Source organism: Symsagittifera roscoffensis, chromosome 2 (assembly GCF_963678635.1).
Source record: "Symsagittifera roscoffensis chromosome 2, txSymRosc1.1, whole genome shotgun sequence".
In the NCBI taxonomy this organism is placed as follows: Eukaryota; Metazoa; Xenacoelomorpha; order Acoela; family Convolutidae; genus Symsagittifera; species Symsagittifera roscoffensis.
The window spans coordinates 78249587-78270251 of NC_087063.1; the positions used below are offsets into that span (position 1 = coordinate 78249587).

General features: G+C 34.1%; 1 protein-coding gene across 1 annotated transcript; it reads right to left on the reverse strand.

The window, feature by feature from the left end:
- Positions 1-7609: 7609 nt before the first annotated feature.
- LOC134840574 (uncharacterized) lies at positions 7610-14292 on the reverse strand. Its single transcript, XM_063856483.1, has 2 exons — positions 12364-14292; positions 7610-10023 (listed from the first exon to the last, which is right to left on the reverse strand). Exons 1-2 carry the CDS (start codon positions 13627-13629, stop codon positions 7627-7629), a joined length of 3663 nt encoding a protein of 1220 aa, XP_063712553.1. The 5' UTR covers positions 13630-14292; the 3' UTR covers positions 7610-7626.
- Between the last annotated feature and the right edge of the window lie 6373 nt (positions 14293-20665).

Here is a 20665-nt window from a genome sequence, read left to right on the forward strand (position 1 = left end):
ATTGTGCTCGCAGACGGCAGTCGTATTTAGACATTGAAGAATGGCAAAAAGTTCGGTCAGACTGAAATAATTAAAAAAGATTAACTGATTTTATTCAGAACATTTTCACATGCAAAAGCTAGTTTTCGAAAAAATTTCCCTAGTCGAACAAGGATGGTTATCTTGCAAGATTTTGTACGAATCTTGCAAGGAACTTTAAAAGATCAAGTATAACTTTAAAAGATTTTGCAAGAATCTTGCAAAATCTTGCAAGACAACCATAGTTTTGCAAGATTTTCAGGAAGCAATATTTTAGAGAAATTAGCAGCGCAAAGACAACCAAATAGCAATCGTGGAAGAAGCTTTGCCCCCAGAAATTTTTTTGCGTGATAGGGGGTGATATCCTTAAATTTTGATCGACTAAACGACTCTAGTTTCTAGCAAAACATTTTAAAAAATATTGGTAAGACTATAAACATCCTCTATCGGCTAGGGTTACGTCTCAAGATCCGCTAAAGTTTCGAATTTGCATGCAGTTTTTATTCTCAATCTGCTGATTGTTCTTTTAATTGTTTGACAGGCTGTCCGAAATTTTTGATGCTAATCATAGTTAATGCCAAATTGTTGGCAATTCGGTGACCCTGATTAATTATTAATTAATATATTAATTTAGGTTAATTAGTTTGTTGAGCACTGTTTGCACGTGTGGAAATCAGCGATGAACTGAAATGCGACGCCGAAATGCGGTGATCGAAAAGGAAGTTGCCAACAGTTTGGCATTAACTAGATGTCGGCTCTTCTGCTGTAACCCCCCCCCCCCCTCAACTTGTAACGATTTACTTCTTATGATTACCATGAAAGCGTTCCTCTGCATTAATTTCCCAATTTTTAACAGATTGATAATAATTTTTACCAGTTAACCCGACATTTAAACCTTAAAAATGATTCATTTATCAGATGGGGGCAAATGGTAGAGGAGGCTTTTATACTTATGAAAGCTAAATTAAACTCTTACAACTTACTAATTTCTTGATTGGATGAATTCTTAACCTCAATAACAATTTGAACTCAATTAGAAAATATTTGTTCTTTCGGAATGCTGCAACCTTACTAGTCTATCATTATCAAAACGAAAAAAAGCTCCCCTGCATTTTAAAATCACTGAATTTTAGTGCTCAAGTGCTCCCGTTTTTTTTTCTTACAGTAAAAGATATCATTCAAAACTGAGTTTTATTCAAAAAAAATGATTCCAAGTTTTTGAAAGTTCTGCCATATTTACGTAATCTGCGCTAGGTTTCCGCAATCAGGTTACTTAGAAAAAAAATAGAGAAAAAAATTGCGGCAGATTGGGTTAGATTGCGATACTAAGATCAGTCTGATTTTTCAAGAAGGGACTTATTTTTAAAAAGTGAATAAATAAACCAATCTCAGATTATGGAACATTGATCTGAATTGCGATGTTGCTTTTTGCTCAGATTCTAAAACAAATGAAACTGAATTTTAGGGATAAACATTTATATACGTATTTCAATTGAAAAAATGACCATCATCTTACAAATCACAAGATCGTTGATCCTAATTTTCTCTGAATTAGAAAGTTTTATTATTAATAAAAAAACAAAAGCCACTAGAGATAGCATTAAACACCACATGATTTAAAAAATACTTTATTAAATTGTTATTGACTGATTAGTTACCAAAGCTTCGAAACAGCATCAAGAAAAAAAATAAGCTTTGTGAGGACGTACGGTTTAAAAAAATGACAACAATAGTTGACAATCAAGTTCAAACTATTACAATAAGTTTGAAGCTTCATAAGGCAAAAGCCTTACTTTTAGAGCTTTATGAAACTCTAAATTATGCAGTTGATGATTTTGTTCAGAAGCTACAGAAAAACACATTTAGCTAACAAGCGTTCACAAGTATAAAACAATTAATTCTCAGAGAATTTATCACAGATATATAAAAAACAATAAATATTGACGAAAACGAAATAGAAAGTATCAGGTCAATCAGCAAAAAAACACAAACCGGCCGAACTGGAAAAGACTTTTTCTTCAAGAATTTTTGTGGTCAAGTTGAAGTAAAAAAGACAGGTATAAAAGATCACGATACGATTGAGTTCTACTCAGATTCTCTTTCACTTCACAAGAAGAAAAATAAAAAAAAAGGAAGTCAAACTCAGGGCAAAAGAATCGTCTGCTAGCTGTGTTTGTTACTTTTTAAAAAAGAAATAAGGATTTATTTTGGTGTAAAAGAACGAATACAATTTCAATTACATAGGTAATGATAAGTTTCTTTTCAGGAAAAAATATTAAATTATTCTTATAACTACAGAAAAACATTCATACTTGTTATTGCTTTTATGAAAACACTTAGATATACATGCACTTGTTGAGTTCGTCTCAATTTCATCTGCTCAAAGTAGGCGAAATTGCGCTCTCGAATTAGCAAAATGGCAGAAATGGCGCTGGAAAAATTGAACGAATCCTAGTTTCAAAAATCAGTTTTAAATTTTAGGTTTCTATGCGGAATAAAAATAAACCCACTGATTCAATTTTCTTAAATTAGGCTAATTTCATCAAACATGTGTCAATTAGAACGAGGGGTTTTTCATACCCAAATAGCACCTTGACTTGATATTCAAAAGTTTTAAAAAATTCAGATAATTTCAATCAAATTTTTCCGTTTCATTGTTCGTATACACTTCAAACTTTTGGTTAGGGAACTGATCTGACACAATTTTGGCAGATATTTTGAGAACACAGCAACAAACTTTTGAAAAATTTGAAAAGCCCTTTAAACTTTTTAAGAAACTTTATACATGTGAAGATGCCAAATAACCTGGAGACGCTGTAACTAAACTGTTTTTGATGGGACTTTTGAACAGTAAAAATTTAATTGGATTTGAAAACAGATTGATAGATAAAAGGAAGTCTAAACACTATCGAAAAACAATCAACTTGCTTAAAAATAAGGAAAAATAACTGCAAAAAGCTATGAAACTCTTCGATTGAGAACTTCAAGAGAAACAAACAGGTAGTAAAATAGCCGATATAAATATCGATCAATATCGTGAAGCGAAAAAATATCTGAAACTCAACTACCTACTTTCAATTATCTACAAAACAAACTTTCAACTATCTACTACAGGTCTGTAGAAATCCAGCTAAATCCAATTTAATTTTTGTAACTAAACAAAAAAATAAAAATTTGTGCCAATTGGGCTTAGCTTGTAACTAATCATTTTCCAGCTAAAACTTATTCCTAAGGTATACTTATTCAGTACTAAGAAGTTAACTTACTGTTTGTAAGAGCTTTAAAAAATTTTCGATATATAATGTGGCTCAAGTCTCAGATAAAATTAGAAGTTCCAAAACATTAGCTAGAATTTGTTTCAAATAACTTCTTAAAAAATTGCTGCAATGCAAAAAGAAAAAGTAGGTCAAACGAATTCGAGTGAATCAAACGCTACAAACTTTTAGGTTGAAAACCAACATCATTTATCCAGAACCAATAACCCTTGAAATGCCCAAAGGTTATATGGTAGGAAAATTTGTTGATCCATTTAAAATTTTGTACAAAATTGAAAATGTCAGCAGCTGCAGTTGAACAATCAAAAATGTTGAGATGAGAAATGCTTCAAACGATCCCTTGTAAAATAAGAAAACATTGGATACGCAAATATATAACAATTGCTAATGAAAATGAACAATTTACTCACATTTTGTTTTCTTGTAACCCAACGAACAAACAAGAGAGATTATGTTATATTATTTGTATGAAATTTTTGAAAAAAAAAACGTTTTCAACATAAATTTTTTTTTTAAACATTTTGATTTTTTTTGAGCTCAATGAAATTTTTGAAACAAATGAAAATGCTCTCATAAAAATGGATTATATAGTTAGGTAATGATAAGTTTATTTTCAGGGAAAAAAATTAAATTGTTCTTATAACTACAGAAAAACACTCATACTTATTATTGCATTTATGAAAACACTTTGATCTACATGCACTTGTTGAGTTCGTCTCAATTTTATCTGCTCAAAGTAGGCGAATTTGCGCTCTCGAATTAGCAAAACGGCAGAAATGGCGCCGGAAAAATTGAACGAATCCTAGTTTCAAAAATCAGTTTTAAATTTTAGGTTTCTATGCGGAATAAAAATATACCCACTGATTCAATTTTCTTAAATTAGGCTAATTTCATCAAACATGTGTCAATTAGAACAAGAGGTTTTTCATACCCAAATAGCCCCTTGATTTGATATTCAAAAGTTTTAAAAAATTCAGATAATTTCAATCAAATTTTTCCGTTTCATTGTTCGTATACACTTCAAACTTTTGGTTAGGGAACTGATCTGACACAATTTTGGCAGATATTTTGAAAACACAGCAAAAAAATTTGAAAAAATGAAAATGACTATAAACTTTTAAAAAACTTTATACATGTGAAGACGCCAAATAACCTGGAGACGCTGTCACCAAACTGTTTTTGATGGGACTTTTGAACAGTAAAACATTAATTTGATTTGAAAACAGATTGATAGATAAAAGGAAGTCTAAACAAAATCGAAAAACAATCAACTTGCTTAAAAATAAGGAAAAATAATTGCAAAAAGCACTGAAATTCTTCGATTGAGAACTTCAAGAGAAACAAACACGTAGTAAAATAGCCGATAGAAATATCGATCAATATCGTGAAGCAAAAAAATATCTGAAACTCAACTACCTACTTTCAATTATCTACAAAATAAACTTTCAACTACCTACTACAGGTCTGTAGAAATCCAGCTAAATCCAATTTAAATTTTGTAACTAAATAAAAAGCTAAAATTTGTGCCAATTGAGCTTAGCTTGTAACTAATCATTTTCCTGCTAAAACTTATTCCTAAGGTATACTTATTCAGTATTAAGAAGTTAACTTACTGTTTGTAGGAGCTTGAAAAAAAATTTTCAATATATAATGTGGCTCAAGTCTCAGATAAAATTAGAAGTTCCAAAACATTAGCTAGAATTTGTTTCAAATAACTTCTTAAAAAATTGCTGCAATGGAAAAGAGAAAAAGTAGGTCAAACAATTTCGAGTGAATCAAACGCTACAAAATTTTAGGTTGCAAAACAATTTTCATTTATCCAGAACCAATAACCCTTGAAATGCCCAAAGGTTATATGGTAGGAAAATTCGTTGATCCAATCAAAATTTTGTACAAAATTGAAAATGTCAGCAGCTGCAGTTGAACAATCAAAAATGTTGAGATGAGAAATGCTTCAAACGATCCCTTGTAAAATAAGAAAACATTGGATACGCAAATATATAACAATTGCTAATGAAAATGAACAATTTACTCACATTTTGTTTTCTTGTAATCCAACGAACAAACAAGAGAGATTATGTTATATTATTTGTATGAAATTTTTGAAAAAATAAAACGTTTTCAACATAAATTTTTAGTTTTAACATTTCGATTATTTTTTGAGCTCAATGAATTTTTTGAAACAAATGAAAATGCTCTCATAAAAAAAGAATGTTATACTTTTATAAAAACCATCCAAACCTTTTTTCAAGGATTTATCATTGCCACGAAACCTTCTGTGGAACTTAGAAAGTAACCTTTTATTTCTTTTGCAAGTCAGAATAGCCATATTTTCATACATTTTTGTTGAGTTTTTAGATTGCTTTAATCAAAAACCGAAAAATTGAAACGATACTGCAAAAAAAACTTTGTTTGTGCGAAAACGTATGCGAGTTTGATTCATAAGAATAGAGATCCTTTTTAAAAAAGACCATTTACGCGAAATTGAATATTTTGGGGTCTCAATACTACACTACACTACGACCTGAATTTCTTTGCACTTCATTTTTCTACATCAGAAAAACAGTTCGAAAAAAATATATAGCTCAGTAGGTTTTTATGCTCAGATTCAGAGTTTTTGTAGATAGAAAAATGAAATGTTTTGTTCTTATAGTCTTTTGCGGCAAGAACGCAGCAGATTTACATACCTGAGAATCCAAATTTTAACTTTGTGCTTGTTGCGAAAAACTTATGTTCCTAGAGCACATAAAAAGTATTAGTTAAAGCGTTTGCCATTAATAGTTTTTTGTGTGAATTATAATCACCACTTATAATGGATTATAGGTCACTGTAGTCACTGTAGTTATAGTTCACTGTAGAAATTATCACTATTATAATCGATTTTATATCGTTTCAGCATTTTGGTAAATATAATCAAATGCAATTCTCAAAAAAAAACATAATAATCCGTTATAAACGATTATTGAAGCCTCAATTTGAATGTGAGAAAAACAAAACAGTTGGAGTTTTTGACATTCTAAAAATTTGTTATGACACGCATTTCATGTTTTTGTGATTAAACGAATCATGTATAAAGCACCGAGATTAAACTTACTATGAAAGTTAATGTATTTTTGACTCATAGTTGACCACAATCTGTGTATCTGATTGGCTGTATTGTAAGAATCTTGCAAATTTTAACTAAATTTTTAAATCTGAATTATTTTCTCAGTATTGATGGATGCAAAATCTTGCTCATTTTTGCTAAACCAATGCAAATGTTGCAAGATCTTGCAAGAAAAATGCGAGAATAAAGTTTTTCGCAAAAAGTTTTGCAAGATTTGCATTTGGAAAACACGATTTTTACTATTTTGGGGGGTTGGGGTATTTTGCTGGTCGGCTAACATTAGAAATGTCTCATCGCTTTCTTTATCATCAACAAGAATTAATTGTTTCGGCAAAAAAGTACTTAAAATAATTAAGGGTTTCGTTAAGAGCCAAAAATTTTCAAAGTGATGTTTTTTTTTTTAGTATTTCGAAATCATTTTGCTGTCTAGTGAGCAGTCTTGTCAACAAAAAGGTCGTGAGTTTGAATCCCGCTTCGATCACGGTTGAAGGGGTCCCATTTTCATAGACCTCCTCAGACCGGCTGCGGCAAAATGAATGACATCTCTCTCTCTCTCTCTCTCTCTCTCTCTCTCTCTCTCTCTCTCTCCTCTCTCTCTCTCTCTCTCTCTCCTCTCTCTCTCTCTCTCCCGCGGAAAAAAAGCCCAAGGTAGAACGAACCTGGGGCTAATAGTAAAAAAGTTGTCTTTTAATATAAAAAACATCCATTGTTTCTAGATAACTCAATTGGGTCAAAGATGGAAACGAGGATCTGCAAACGAAGAAAACGAAGATGAACAAGTCTAAAACATAGGGGTGAATCTAAGATTTTCTTGAGGGGAAGGGGGGTTTTCAAAAAAAAAATTGAAAACGGATATTGGCGGTCGGCCGATGTCGTAAAATATAAGCAAAGGGTGAAAGTTTTAGGCGATCAATGGGCTGCCCCCTGCCCCCTTCCTAAATCCGCCCCTGATAGAACCCATCCAAAAAATGTGCAGCCCGAACATCAGAAATGGCGGAAAAAATATTCTTGTCTGTTTATCGTAGAAAAATGCTACCAATATTTTGGGTTCTCTTCAAATTTAGCTTGTGGGTTGGCGTGCACTGAGTAAATAGGACACTCAATTAAGTACTCTATCTCGAAGAAAAATGTTTTATATTGAAAGTATATTTACAAAAAAAAGAAAAATGTAATGAAAATCATTTTAAATTGTATTTTAAATTTACACTCAGTTTAATATCTTTCAACCTAATTTAGGTTGAAGCACACGAAAACAAATAATAGAATAAAACCGTGAAACAATGTTTTGACATCTAGAGTTGACCCTCTAGCTGAGTTTATGCTGATGTAAATAACCCGCGAGTAATATTCACCCTCAGAAAAATCATTATTTTGGTCTTCGCGGTCTAAAGAGTTGCTTGTAACAGTATTTTTTGCATTTTCAGTATCTAATTTGGTCGAATCGTACTTAAGAAGCATTGGCGTATCGAAATCTGCAGCTTCTTGGGAGTAGAACTCAGTACCAGCTAGAAATGGGTCCAGGATATATGAAAATTCTATCACGTTTCCACTCCACGCAATGACTTTCTGGTAATGCTGAGCTTGCTTTGGAGTCAGTTTTCCAATTCCGTCAAAATTATCCAAAACTTCCAAGTCCAATTTTTCGAAAGTTTTGTCTGGAATGAGAGCGAATTGAGCTGCCGTGATGTGATTAAGATGTTTTAGGCCAAGAAGCATGTTCGGCCTAATGGTCAGTTTCATTTCGTCTAAAGTTGGGTGGTATATAGAGACAACATCTGTGACAAGTGCATTATCGGGACAGTCCAGATGATCGAAAACGGTGTCGGTTTTGAATATCTCCAGTTGGATGTTTAAATGAAACAACAAGTTCGACGGGAATCCGCAAAGAAATCTGCCCAAAATGTTCAGGTGAAAAGGAGTCAATTTGAAAACGGTGAGGTCATTTGTTTTCAGGTAGTGTTCGAATCCCGCTGACAACTGTTCTGTAGTCCAATTTGACTGCGAGAGTGTTTTGACAACATTTGCGTTTGAGAAATTAAGCATAGAGATATTTTTAGCCGGCACAAAATCGGGTAACAGGTCACGAAGACGGATGAGTTCTTCAGGGCGAAGAGTTTCCAATCCAGTCCAAGAAACTCTGTCAAAAATAGTTTGTTTTGTAGCTTGAGTTAATTTATTAGGGTTTCGTTTGCTCAAATGCTCAATCACCCGGTGAAATTGACATTCAGACATAGTCCGGATATCTGTTTGTGACAAAATGTCTGAAGGAATTAAATTTATGAAATCATAATCTGATTTAGTTCCCCTACAATTTGATTTGAACAGATCTTCGTTTTTGAGCTTGATGAAAACAAGGGTTCGAATATTGCTCACGCATTCACTAGAGTTTGATTCATCTCCGAATGTTTTTCCGCTTTCTAATTGAAGCGCAAGCAAATGCCAAAGTTGCAACCTGTCATATCTAAGCAAAGAATTTTTCAGGTATTGTTCAATTTCTGAAGTCTCAAAAATATTGCACAGAGAATTTCTGATTGAAGCAATTTGATCGAAATTCAACTCTTCTAGTTTACCGAGCTTAGACTGTAGAGCTTTACCCTGCGATTGGTCGAAGTCGCAGCTCTGTAATTGGTCCAGAGTTGTCTTCAAAGTTTCTTTCGAGATTCGGTCCAGCATTTTTGCGGGTAAGAAACAGTTCAAATTTCCGAGAATTGATATATCTTGACTTTCATACTCACACTTTTCGACACTTTCACAGAACTTGCATTGAGTGAAATATAACTCAGCCAAAATCCGATTTGAATTCATTGAATAGTCGTTAACGTTAGTTTGCCCTATTTTCATGAAAACATCTTTGCATTTATCTTTATTGGTGAAATTAAAATTCTCGAGAGCAAACTCTCTGTAAACTTCGCCGGTCAAGCTCTTGATATTCAGGTCGGAAAGTTTACCTAGGTTGAACTTCTCCTGGTTTAAAACATACCAGACACTTTGAACTTTTTGCGCAATCACTTGCATCATTTTTCTATTAGGACTTTCAACTTGATCCAAATAAACAAAAATGACATCAAAAAAGTAGAACGGGTTCAATTCTCTTACATCTTGAGTAGTGAATCCTCTGACAAGTTTTTTAAGAGACCTCGCAATTTGTCCCGTAATTTCTGAAGTTCCAAGGAAAGTCCGGAACTGTGAAAAGACCAAAGCCGACAGTTGCGGGGAAAGTTCCATGTCTATGACGTTCAGGGAGCTCCCGGTTTGAATGAAACCCTGAACGAAGTCAAACTGCAAATCAAACTGTTTGATATCCTTAATTCTTTCGGCCAAACTTGTTGTGTTCATAGCTTGTAGCAAATCTGAACTGTATTCCACGAATTTAGCATGCGGGCATGTTTCGACAATCATTATTTTATGAGCAGAAGACAAGGTTTTGGACACTGAGTTTATGACGTTCAGTTTGGCGCAGATTGACGTTTCAAACGAGATCTGGTTGGGCGGCAACTGGCCAATCAGATTCGATAACTCTTCTAATTGGTTCTCCTTGATTGCAATTTTGTCGTTGCTCGTCGACAACTGGGATGCCAAGAATGATCCAAGGAGAGTTTTCTGACTGCTCGAAAGTTGAGACGTCTAAAATAAATCTTCATTTACAATTTCAAAATGATTTGCGTTTTATTTTTTGTCCTCAGAGGACTAAAAAAAAAGATATCGGAGGTATTAAAAAAAAGCTTTTTTTTTACAAGTTTGACCTTTTTGCTGGGATTCGACTTCAAATCATTAGAAAAATTTACAATGCACAAAATCTTTGACAATTAACAGTCTTCGACGATGAACAAGGAACATTTATTTATTGAATGAACACTCAGTAAATTTCTTTTATCCATGATTTAACAATTATAAGACAACTAAATTGTAAATACACATTCGACAGACAAAAGAGATTTTTTTATATTGTCGCGATATCTCTCCTAATCAGTCTAAATTTGTCTGTTATCTCCGGTTTATAACCCATGGGTCTTTTTTAACTGAGAGAACCCGTCTAGATATTATCCAATGGGACGAAGAGTTGTAGAGATATGAACTTAGTTGAGGGGCATAAAAAGGGGGAGCGGGTTGTTATCTTTTTCTCTCTGTTCTTAAATCGTCTCTCTTAGTGGTATGTGAAGTGAACTTAACTTAATGGCCGATCCAAGCCCAACCCGATCTAAGACTGTCGATATTTTGCTCTTTTTCTTATCTTCCTCTCTACCGGGTTCTATATGAGACCATTAGAGAGCCTTATCAGTGCATTAGCACAATACGACCCAATAAAAGAACAATATTGAACAGCCGCATTCGATAAATATCAAATTATTTCAATTTTTCAGCATGTTTTTCAAAATTTCAGAAAAAAAAACTATTTTTATCAAAAGGTCCTCGTCATATATTGCAAAAAAAAAGAATTACAGATTCCCCGTAGAGTTAGTTTTTAAAATAAAAAACGAGAACTTCAAAACAATCAAATTATTTTAAGTTTTCAGAAGCATTTTGAAATTTCGGTAAAGTAGTAAAGTATCCAATATTTGTTCATTTAATTGAACAAAAAATAGAATTATAGCTTTTAAGATGGAAAAACGCCAAAACTATAAGGAAGTTAGCGCTGCAAAAAAAAATAATGGCAAATGGCATTAAATTTATTCAGCAGTTGTTCAAAAGGGCAAACAATACTGTTTATTTTTTAGTCGATAGAAAAAAAAGTCGGGAGTAAATGTTTGCATATCTAATTTACAGCACAAATAGATTGTTAGCTGTGGAAGGAAATGAAATCTTAATCAATGGAATTAATTTATGTGATCAAACTCCGAAAAAAAACATTTCTCAAGTGTTTGTCAAAGAATACCTGGAATTTAAGATCTGAAAAAGAAAATTTCGAAAAACGGCTCTGTGACGTTTGAGACAATTAAAAACATGATCACCCTGTTTTCGCATTTTTCTAAACACAAAAAAAATCAGCCAGGACCCATTTAAATTTTTGTGCTCCAAGTATCACACTTGTATCGAGTTGTTAGATTTTTATTATATTATACCCAGGGGCGGATTTAGGGGGGTGGACGATTCTTTTCTCAGGGATTCGAGCCCCTCGTCAACCAAAAATCCCTCCTTTGGTATTTGTTTTATGAAAACCATTTCGGCCGACCAACCCTTAATTTTTTTTATGATTAGTAATATTGGCGCCAATATATACTAATTTTGTAGGGGAGCGCGCGCCGAAAAAATGCAATTTTTTGGTCAAAATTTTCGAAAAAGTGCCTAAAAACGCCTTGTGTCCAAAAACTTGCACAAAAGAGAGTTTTTTAGTGATTTGGGAGAGCTCGGAGATCAATTTGGCCGACCTTAAAAAAATTTTTTTTAAAGTTCGACACCCCTCCTTAAAATAATGTTAAATTATTGCAATTTTTGAAAAGTTACTTTGAGGGACAAATTTCTGTGAAGCTAAGAGATTGTTTCTGCCTTGATTTCCCGGAAAAACGATTTGTTTTGTAAAATCAACCTGCAGTAACTTTTCTAAATAGAACTTAAGGTTATTTAAGTTTTTCAAAAAAAACATGTCGGTCTTTGGTCGACCATTTTGACCATTTGAGCTCCCTCAAAGCCCTAAAAAGACCCTGTTTTGCGTCAAAAAATTCTGCACCGCAGGCGTTTTTTGAGAAAACCGACCAGAGATGACATTTTAAAAAAAAATTGAAATATTTTGACCGAAAAGTTGCATTTTTCGGTTCGCACTCCCCTCTCAAATTTAGTTTATATTGGCGGCAAAAAATTTTGAGGCTGGTCAGCCAATGGAAAATCTTTTGAAAAATTTGTCAACCAGAACTGAGGACGAGGCAGTCACTTTTGGAAAAAATGGAAGTCGCCTCTTGGTACACTACTGATAAAAGTAAAGCCTATAACTGCAATTTTATAAATCTTTTAAGAGCCTTCAAAACTAACCTGAATTGAAGAGAAGTCGCGAAGTTTCATTTGGGAAAATATTTTCATCTCCTCCACACTCAAAAGGGGGAAAATAGTCTGCATTTTCATCAGATTCTCAGAATCAGTGACACTGGTCCTTCCAACTACAACTGATTCAAAGGCCTTCAAGGTCACCCAATTAGGTGAAAATGGCAACAACTTCTGCATCTGTGAAAACATTTCACGTTCTGACCTAGACGCAACAGCGGATTCCTGGCGGTACCATTTGAACAACTGTGCATACGACAGAAAAGGCGTAAAACTTTCCAAAAAAGGTAGGAAAAGGTCGGTTCCAGGAGACTCCATCCAATCTCCAAACGCTTCATCGATGATAGCGAAAGATTGCGTCATTCTGACGTCATAACGCTCGGCTAATTTCATGAGTGAGACGAACTGTTTGCGTCCGTAGTTCCTTAAAAGTCTGGTCGGTAAGACTGGAATCAGTTTCTCGATGTGTTTCCGAAACTCTCTGGGCCAGCTTCGAATGTTTTCGGAATAAGTTCGGATTACCGAGTCAACGACAAGCGAACAGATCGGTTTATGTTGTCGGTTAGTACAATCAACTTCAGGTAAAATAGCGTATGAGAGTATAATTTCAAACAACGAGGGCAAAACTCTCCTAAACAGTTCGAAAAAGTGGAAATTCATTCCTTTGCCCAATGCATGCAGCGAGTAGTCTATAAGTGCAGGTTTGTTCCATTTGTTCACAATTGTCAGCAAACTTTGTCCGTCTCCAAGATGAGTTTCGGTGGCGTTCAGAATTGCGAACTTCCCAGGTGTAGAGTCCCAATCAAGGTCGTGTTTGTAGATTCCCTGAATCACCGTTTTAAAGTCCTCAGCGTTGCTCAAGCTAGCATGCTGCAGAATATGTGATTTACCAGAGATGTCAATCTTGCGGCTATTTAGAAGGAATCTAACGGCTTCGGGAAGCAGATTAGCAATGCAGTCGGGTCGCAACATCTGCGCAGTCGCGGATCCAAGACGCTCCAGCTGGGGAAAACGAGCGAAAGAACAGTCATAGGGATCTCTGGAAAACAGTCCAGACTCTTCGGAAAATTTGTTGGATGTTGAGCTGAAACTGAAACCCAGCTCGTCGGCAAAAGTTACTCGGAAAATTTGTTCGTTTTCCGAGTTCGTCACTCCACTGAGTCCCAAAAAATTGGGCGGGATTTTGCTTGATGAAAAGGATCTCGAATACACGTTTGTGTACATTGAAAGTAATATTACAGCTGCAAGAAATTTCATGTTTAAGTTGAATGGCAGATTTATTATACCAAGTTAAAGACTTTTGAAAACTTTTCAATAGCAATCGAGACCAATTGTGTTTTAATCGACAATTGGTTAAAGTTTGTTATTCGTAGTAATTTTACAATCGAAATGATTTGTTTGACAGGATGCGAATTGGGATATAATTGAATTGAAACACAACCCCAAAAAGTGTTTTACAATTGATTAAATCCCTTTAAAGACTCGCTTAAAAGGTTGGATAATTTGGTGGATTAGAATCTGATCCCTGACTTAACTCATTCAAAGAGTGGCGAAATAAGAGCTGAATTGAAAGTGAAAAGTGATACTGAATATTAATTTTAATCCGGGCTAAGTCTTAGCCTCTGGAGAACTTTTAAACTGGGCTCCCTATTCCAGCAGACCGGGACAAAATAACTTTGAAAAGATGCTTGTCAAATATTACTGGTTAATTCAGCGTTATACAATAACTAACACTAACTTATAAATGCTCGACCACCTCTTTTAAGTGCGATGAAAAAAAGAAATCCCAGTTTATTAACTTAAATAAAACCTGCGGGAGTAAAAGCTTTTCTTTTATGCCTCAAATTTATTTTAAAAATTTGTCAGGAAAGCAAAATGGGAAAAATAATAAGCGAAAATGAGAGATTTATTAAAATTGACAAGGGCTGTTTAGAAAACATTCGAGTGTTTTGTGGCGCGATAATTGTCAAAAGTAACGTGGATCTTCAGAAAGGAAGTTTAAATTTGGCTCAATTTATTTTAATTGTTGCTCTCTGAGATAGGAAATTAAATTTTTATTACTTCTGATCTGACTCGGCAAAGACTCTTCACGAATCAATCAAGTGCACTACCTGAGTATACTGGAGAAGCAACAGAAACGTGCAATAAAAGTGTAATTAATATCGTATCAGTTCAAACAGATTTGCACTTTTTCCCCCATTTAACACTCACTCGCAAATAAAAGTAAAAACAGGCAAGCAAAACACTCTATTTTCTAGTTTAACTCGTCCGCTCAAACAGCCCAAAAACCCTAAAGCTCGAAAAAAACTAGAACAGATTTGGGCATAAAATTAAGAGCTGGGTAAAATAAAGTCAAACCCTCCAGACTTCGTGAAAACTAGGAAGGAAGATTTTGCGAATTAAGAGCCGAAATGTGGAAATTGGGTCGCGAATAAACATGGAAAGACAAATTTGGAACGAAAAAAGAGGTCACAAAACTAACACATGACAAGACAGGATTTATGTCTGAAACTAACTTGAAACTGATTTTAAAGCTGTAAGTAATTATTGAATCAAGAGAAAGTTACAATGATACGAAAATAACTGACAGTTGGATCCAATGAAAAGATATGATTGATGCTATTCATATATGCTGGCTTGTCACGTCAGAAGAACACAGGCTGTAACAGATTTGTGTAGTGTTCAATTCATCTTTGCATAAAAATTAATAAATTTGGAAATCATCTATCCTTTGAATTTATTTTTAAAAATAACCAGAAACATTCGCAAATACAAGGCAACATCTTCAGAACATTGAAAAAAAAAATTTATATGAATGTAATCAAACCTCTCAAAACCAGAAGCGGGTTTAGGGAGAGAAAAGACGGACTCCTATTCGACATTCATATAAATTCATGTATTTAAGAGGAGCGCGCGCCAAAAAACCCCCAATTTTTTGGTTAAAACTTTCAAGAAAGTGCGCAAAAACGGAATTTTCGTTCTGTTTTTTTTTCAAAAACTGCCTGGGACGCAAACATTTTTATCAAAATAGGTTTGAAAATCCTTCTCCTTTGAAAAATCTTAGATCTTGGATTCCAGAGACAAGTTTTTAAATATGTTCTGGAAACTTCTAAGAATACAGTTGCGGATTCCGTAAATTCGCCTATTTTTGGAGCAATTTTGAGCGGTACATAGTTTTAGGTATTGTGGAATCCAAAACAGCATAGAAGATCAAAGAAAAGAGCGATGTTTCGGATTCCGCGACAAATCTGATTTTGGCTTGTTGCGGATTCCGCTTATAATGCGCAGAAAGCACAGTTTGGCCTCGTAATGCATGGCGTGGGATGTGTTCTTTTTTGTAGATTTGATTGCAACAAAAAAGCGCGTATGGGGGTCATTTGTGGTACAATATCAAATCACTTTTAGCACTCATTTAGATTTAGACAATTTTTTTAAAAAAACATCTAACTGTCAATGATCTGATCTGACTTTTTCCGACATTCAGAACACATTTCACGAAAATTTTTGACGCTGAATTGAACTCAGTGTTAATGACTCTCAATTTAATTTTAGTTTTTATTGCATTTAAACTGTTAAAGTAAAATTATTCATCATTAGAAAAAATTTTCACTTAGTTTAACTGTTATTTACTTAAAAAGCATTATCAAAATTTTTTTTAATTTTTATTTTTGAAATTTTCTCTAACTTATGCTGATCGAAGAACTCTGTGCTACTTGCAAAGCACCCGCTTGTCCTTTTTTGATTGTCTGAAGCCATTTTAGGCAGGCTATCAGGCTATTAAGAGAAATTTAGAGTGATCAACCTCTTTTTATTGCAATCAAAACAACAATGAAGAAATTTTGCTAGGTGTTTCGGCAAAGGTGATCTTGTTTAGTTAAAGCTCCGAAAACAACAAATAGTAATTGCTGCGACCATTGAAAATGGGGAGGAGCTTTGTTTTAAAAGTGTTTTGGTTTTTTTGCTTTTTTTTGCTTTCCTCGCAAAATCAGCTACCACAAACATTGAATAAACAAGGTGGAATGAAACATAATACTGAAGTTTTTTCAGTCGTGATAAGAACGACATCTAAAAACTTCCAAAAATTTTTCTCAGTATCGAGACAAACCGATTGACGATTTTGATTTTCCGAAAAACCGATTGACGATTTTGATTTTCCGTCTAATTTCGAGCGAGTAAAGTAATCGAGTAACGATCGTTAGATATCAAAAATAACTAATTCGGCTAAAAAAAAACTTTTTCACTTCAAGAAAAACTAGTTTTGTAAAATTACTTTAGCTCTTTTTTGGCAAAAAAAATTTTCAAAACAATTTTTTTATATTTACTAAATTTTCACGCATTTGTATAGTTCTATTATCACACGACTCACAAAAAAACTACTTTGAAGAAAGTAAAGAAAGGAAAATTGGATGCGAATGTGGTCGGAACATACTGTGCTACTTGCAAAACAACCGCATATCCTTGTTTACTTATTTTAAAAAAGTGAGAATATGCCAACAAGAAAGTATCTTACAGAAAGTTTCAGAGTTGTCTCAAATAGTTGCGAGTCAATATTAGAAGTTCGGTAATTTGCTTTGTGGTATTTTTGAATCAACTCAAAATATTGGGAGTGTGTTGTGGCTTGTGTTCTTCTGCATAATGATCACAACAAAATTGACTAGCAAATTTTATGCATTGATTTTTATCTGGACAATATATGTTTCAAAAACAATTTGGTTTTACCGGTAATAGTATTTATTGCCAAAATATGTTCAAAAATTGATTAAATTTTTTTCTGAAAACACAGAATTTAACCTAAACGGAAAGCCATGATTTTCTCGCATAATTAACAATCTGCCAGATCATTTTGTCAAGACATCGCCTAAAAGTTGATTGAAAAACGACACTTTTTTCTCGTTTAGGTTAAATCGAAGACTGCTAAATATATTCATAACAAGTTTCTTAAGCAACCCTCTACAAATATACATACATACAAACACGAAAAATCTTGTTCGTAAAAAACTACTGGGTTAAACTCGAACCGTGGCTTCTTATGGTCGAAAAACTTCTCGGTCGAGAAAAAGCTTGCGTTGAACACAGTCAAAATCAATTTTCTCGGTTGAAAATTTTCTAGGCCAGGAAAACATCTCGGTTGAACTTAATCGAAATGTGTTTAATTGGTCAAATTTGGTCAAACAACATATTTTTCCGCGATCGAACATTGTCATCTTGGTAGACATCTTGGGTCGGGCCCTTCGAAACATATCAAGCCCGGGTCGAGTCATTCAAAACATCATTTGCAAATCCCAAGCAGGTCGCGGAAAGTCGCAAAACCACTTTGGTCGAGCAAAATTGCCAAATATTGCTTTTGAGTCGCGCAAAGTTGCAATATACCCATTTTGAGTCGCAATAGTAGTAATATACTTTTTATTGGGTCGCACAAAGTTGCATAAAAATTTTGGGCCGCAATGGTCGCAACATAGGTACCCGATCTCGATGCGGGTCTTCCACGCAATTGGAAGACTAAGTTGATATAATGAACAATGCGTATTACAAAGCTTTGTTTTTGCAACTCCTGTTCCGAAAACTAAACAAAACCCAAAGCAATTGATGACGAATTTGGTACAAACGTGGAGCCAAAAAAGCAGTAAGAGGTGGCTAATTTTCCAGTGAGATTGTTTTTTCCAGTGAGATTGTTTTTGGCGGGAACTGATGCCGTGATCCTTATAAAACTGCTCGCTTTTGTTGACAATCGAGCCCAAAATAAAACATTTCAGTCAAAGTTTTAAATAGAGAATTCACCAGAATCAATTGAGCATTCTGATGAATGGCGTGCATAAAATAGAATCACTCTAATACTACTTTTACCTCCAACCTAACATAAAACAGTGCATCAATCTATCTGGTCTATTGTACAGAAAAACGCCATCTGGTCTATTTGAAAATTCCAGGCGTTGTTTTGCGGTCACGGTTTTATGTTGGAAAGTCACCTTGATGGGTATATTTGGATACATCGAATCTGAAATTTTTTCAAAGACATTTCTGGAAAATACCCTAATCCGTAAGTTATACCTTTGAACTATCTGAAATTCAACTGCAAATAACTGTTGAAAAGAAAAAAGCGAAGTTCAAAATCAACACAAAAAAATCAAATACAAAAAAGACAAAATTTAACTGTAAGTGTAACAGAGCATAAAAATAAAACAATTTTTTCTTGTTCAAATTCAAGAAACTTTGTATTTTTTTCCTTCAAACAGCGAGAAATAAACGAGAGAAAGTTCGCGCACAGGAATTCTTTACATTTTGATTACATTTGAGTTTTTTCGCCAGTGTCTATAAAAATTAACAAGACTGCTGGTATCATGTCACAACCCTGAATGTTCCGACTGCCCCTCAACTGGTTTTTGGCTATCAATATAAATTTTTCAGGGTTATAAAAAAGTTACGTATCTGAAATTAAAAAGACCAATTAGCTAGCCTCAATTCGATTTCGAACAATTTTATAGTGCGGGATAACTCGCCACGCGTAAATAATTAACTAATTCGCGTAATTCTTTCATCATCAAAGTAGAAAGCGAGCAGTTTACAAATGCTAGGTTCAGAGTTTTCAGAAGGTGACGCTCATATAGTGGTGTGTATTCACGGCCGGTCCTCAGTAGGTCACTGGGTTGAGTCACCTATCAGGTAAATGTTTTTTTTTTGAAACTGTTCTGTATAAAAAACCCAAGCATATATATATTCTTCACTTTCTTCGAAATTTTGAACAAAAAGAATTGACATTATTTCATTTGCGAGGGATTTTATTGCTTTAAAAACTAATAGAATGACAATAAAATCCATTGCACATGAATAAAATTCAATTATTTTTCACTTTGATAGACACTGACAATGAAATTCGAAGATAATCAATAAAACTTTCGTGCGGGAAAGTTCTCACGTGTATTCTTCGTTGTTGAAATGAGGATACAAAACTTGAATTTGAACAAAAATGTTTGTTTTGATTTTATGCCCTGTCACAGATTTAGTTAAACTTTGTTTTGTTGTGTTTTCTTGTGTTAAACTTTTAAGCAATTGATGATTTAATTTTTATGTGTCTGTGCAAAACAGTCCTATACAAAACAGTCCAATATAAAAAAGTCCGAAAAAGTATGGAAAAGAACGAAAAAACAGTCCGATACAAAGCAGTCCAAAAAACAGTCCCAATTAATAATTGTTTCAACAAGCCGGTAGGCCGAAAATTGTCTTTTGTTCAACAAACATAATGAAAAAAATAGTGACTGCCGCATTCGCGCCAACGTGTTGCGAGCTTGCCAACAGAGGGTAGGATTTAATACGAAAGTTAGAGCCGGTTATTGCCGCAAAGCCGCAGCGACCTTAAACTGGTCTGTTTTGTATTGGACTGTTTTTTTCCTCCATTACTTGATTTTTCGGACTATTTTGTATTGGACTGTTTTGTATGGGACTGTTTTGTATATGCACCAATTTTTATACAGTTAAATTTGAAATTCTTTCTGTCGAATTTGAATTAAAAAAGGTATAGTGTTTTCAACCAATCTAAAGTTTTAGGATTCAAACATCAAATTTATACCTATTGCAGTTTCTATACCTGTAAAGAATTACAAAGTTGGTTGGTAATTATATAGTGTTCCTTGCCACAGTTCAAACAATTGACAGCTAAATTTCTAGAATGTACAAAACCGGTTACTTTCAGTTTCACAGTATTTACAATTTTATACAAATATGCATAACTAGGAACAAGCCTAATCATTTCTCACAGGGATAACTTCTTTATAATTTGTCAGAATTTTTTTTCGAATTTTTCTTCGACCAATTTGATTTTCCAAGCTCTCTAAAATCAATTAAAAAAATTTGGCCAAAATTTTTGCGCTACCAATAAGAAATTAAAACAAAAACACCATTGGTTGGCTTTGATAACAAAAAATTGTGTTATTTTACCGAGCGCTCCCAAATTAGCTTTAGTTGATATTTGAGCACAGGGGCTGACTTAGGGGGGCGTGGGGGGGGGGGGTGTTGGGGGACGCCTTCCTCCCTCAGGGATTCGACCGCCTGCCGACCCAAAGGGTCCCCCCTTTGATACTTTTAGAAATCCATTTTTGGCCGACCGACTCTAAAATTTTTCTAAAAGAGCCTTAGGCGCCAATATATTCTAACTTTTAGGGGGAAGTGCGCGCCGAAAAAACGGGATTTTTTGGTCAAAATTTTCCAAAAAGTGCCTAAAAACGCCTTCTTTGGACTGTTTTTTCTAATTTTTGCCGGCGCCGTAGAAAATTTGGCCAAAACAGAAACTAAATCGTGC

Bases quoted from the DNA above. Each gene is read 5' to 3' on its own strand.
- LOC134840574 (XM_063856483.1), bottom strand. From the start codon at position 13,629: ATGAAATTTCTTGCAGCTGTAATATTACTTTCAATGTACACAAACGTG. The intron at 10,024-12,363 runs GTTAGTTTTGAA...GATTTATTTTAG, and splicing joins GCGACTTCTCTTCAATTCAG to ACGTCTCAACTTTCGAGCAG.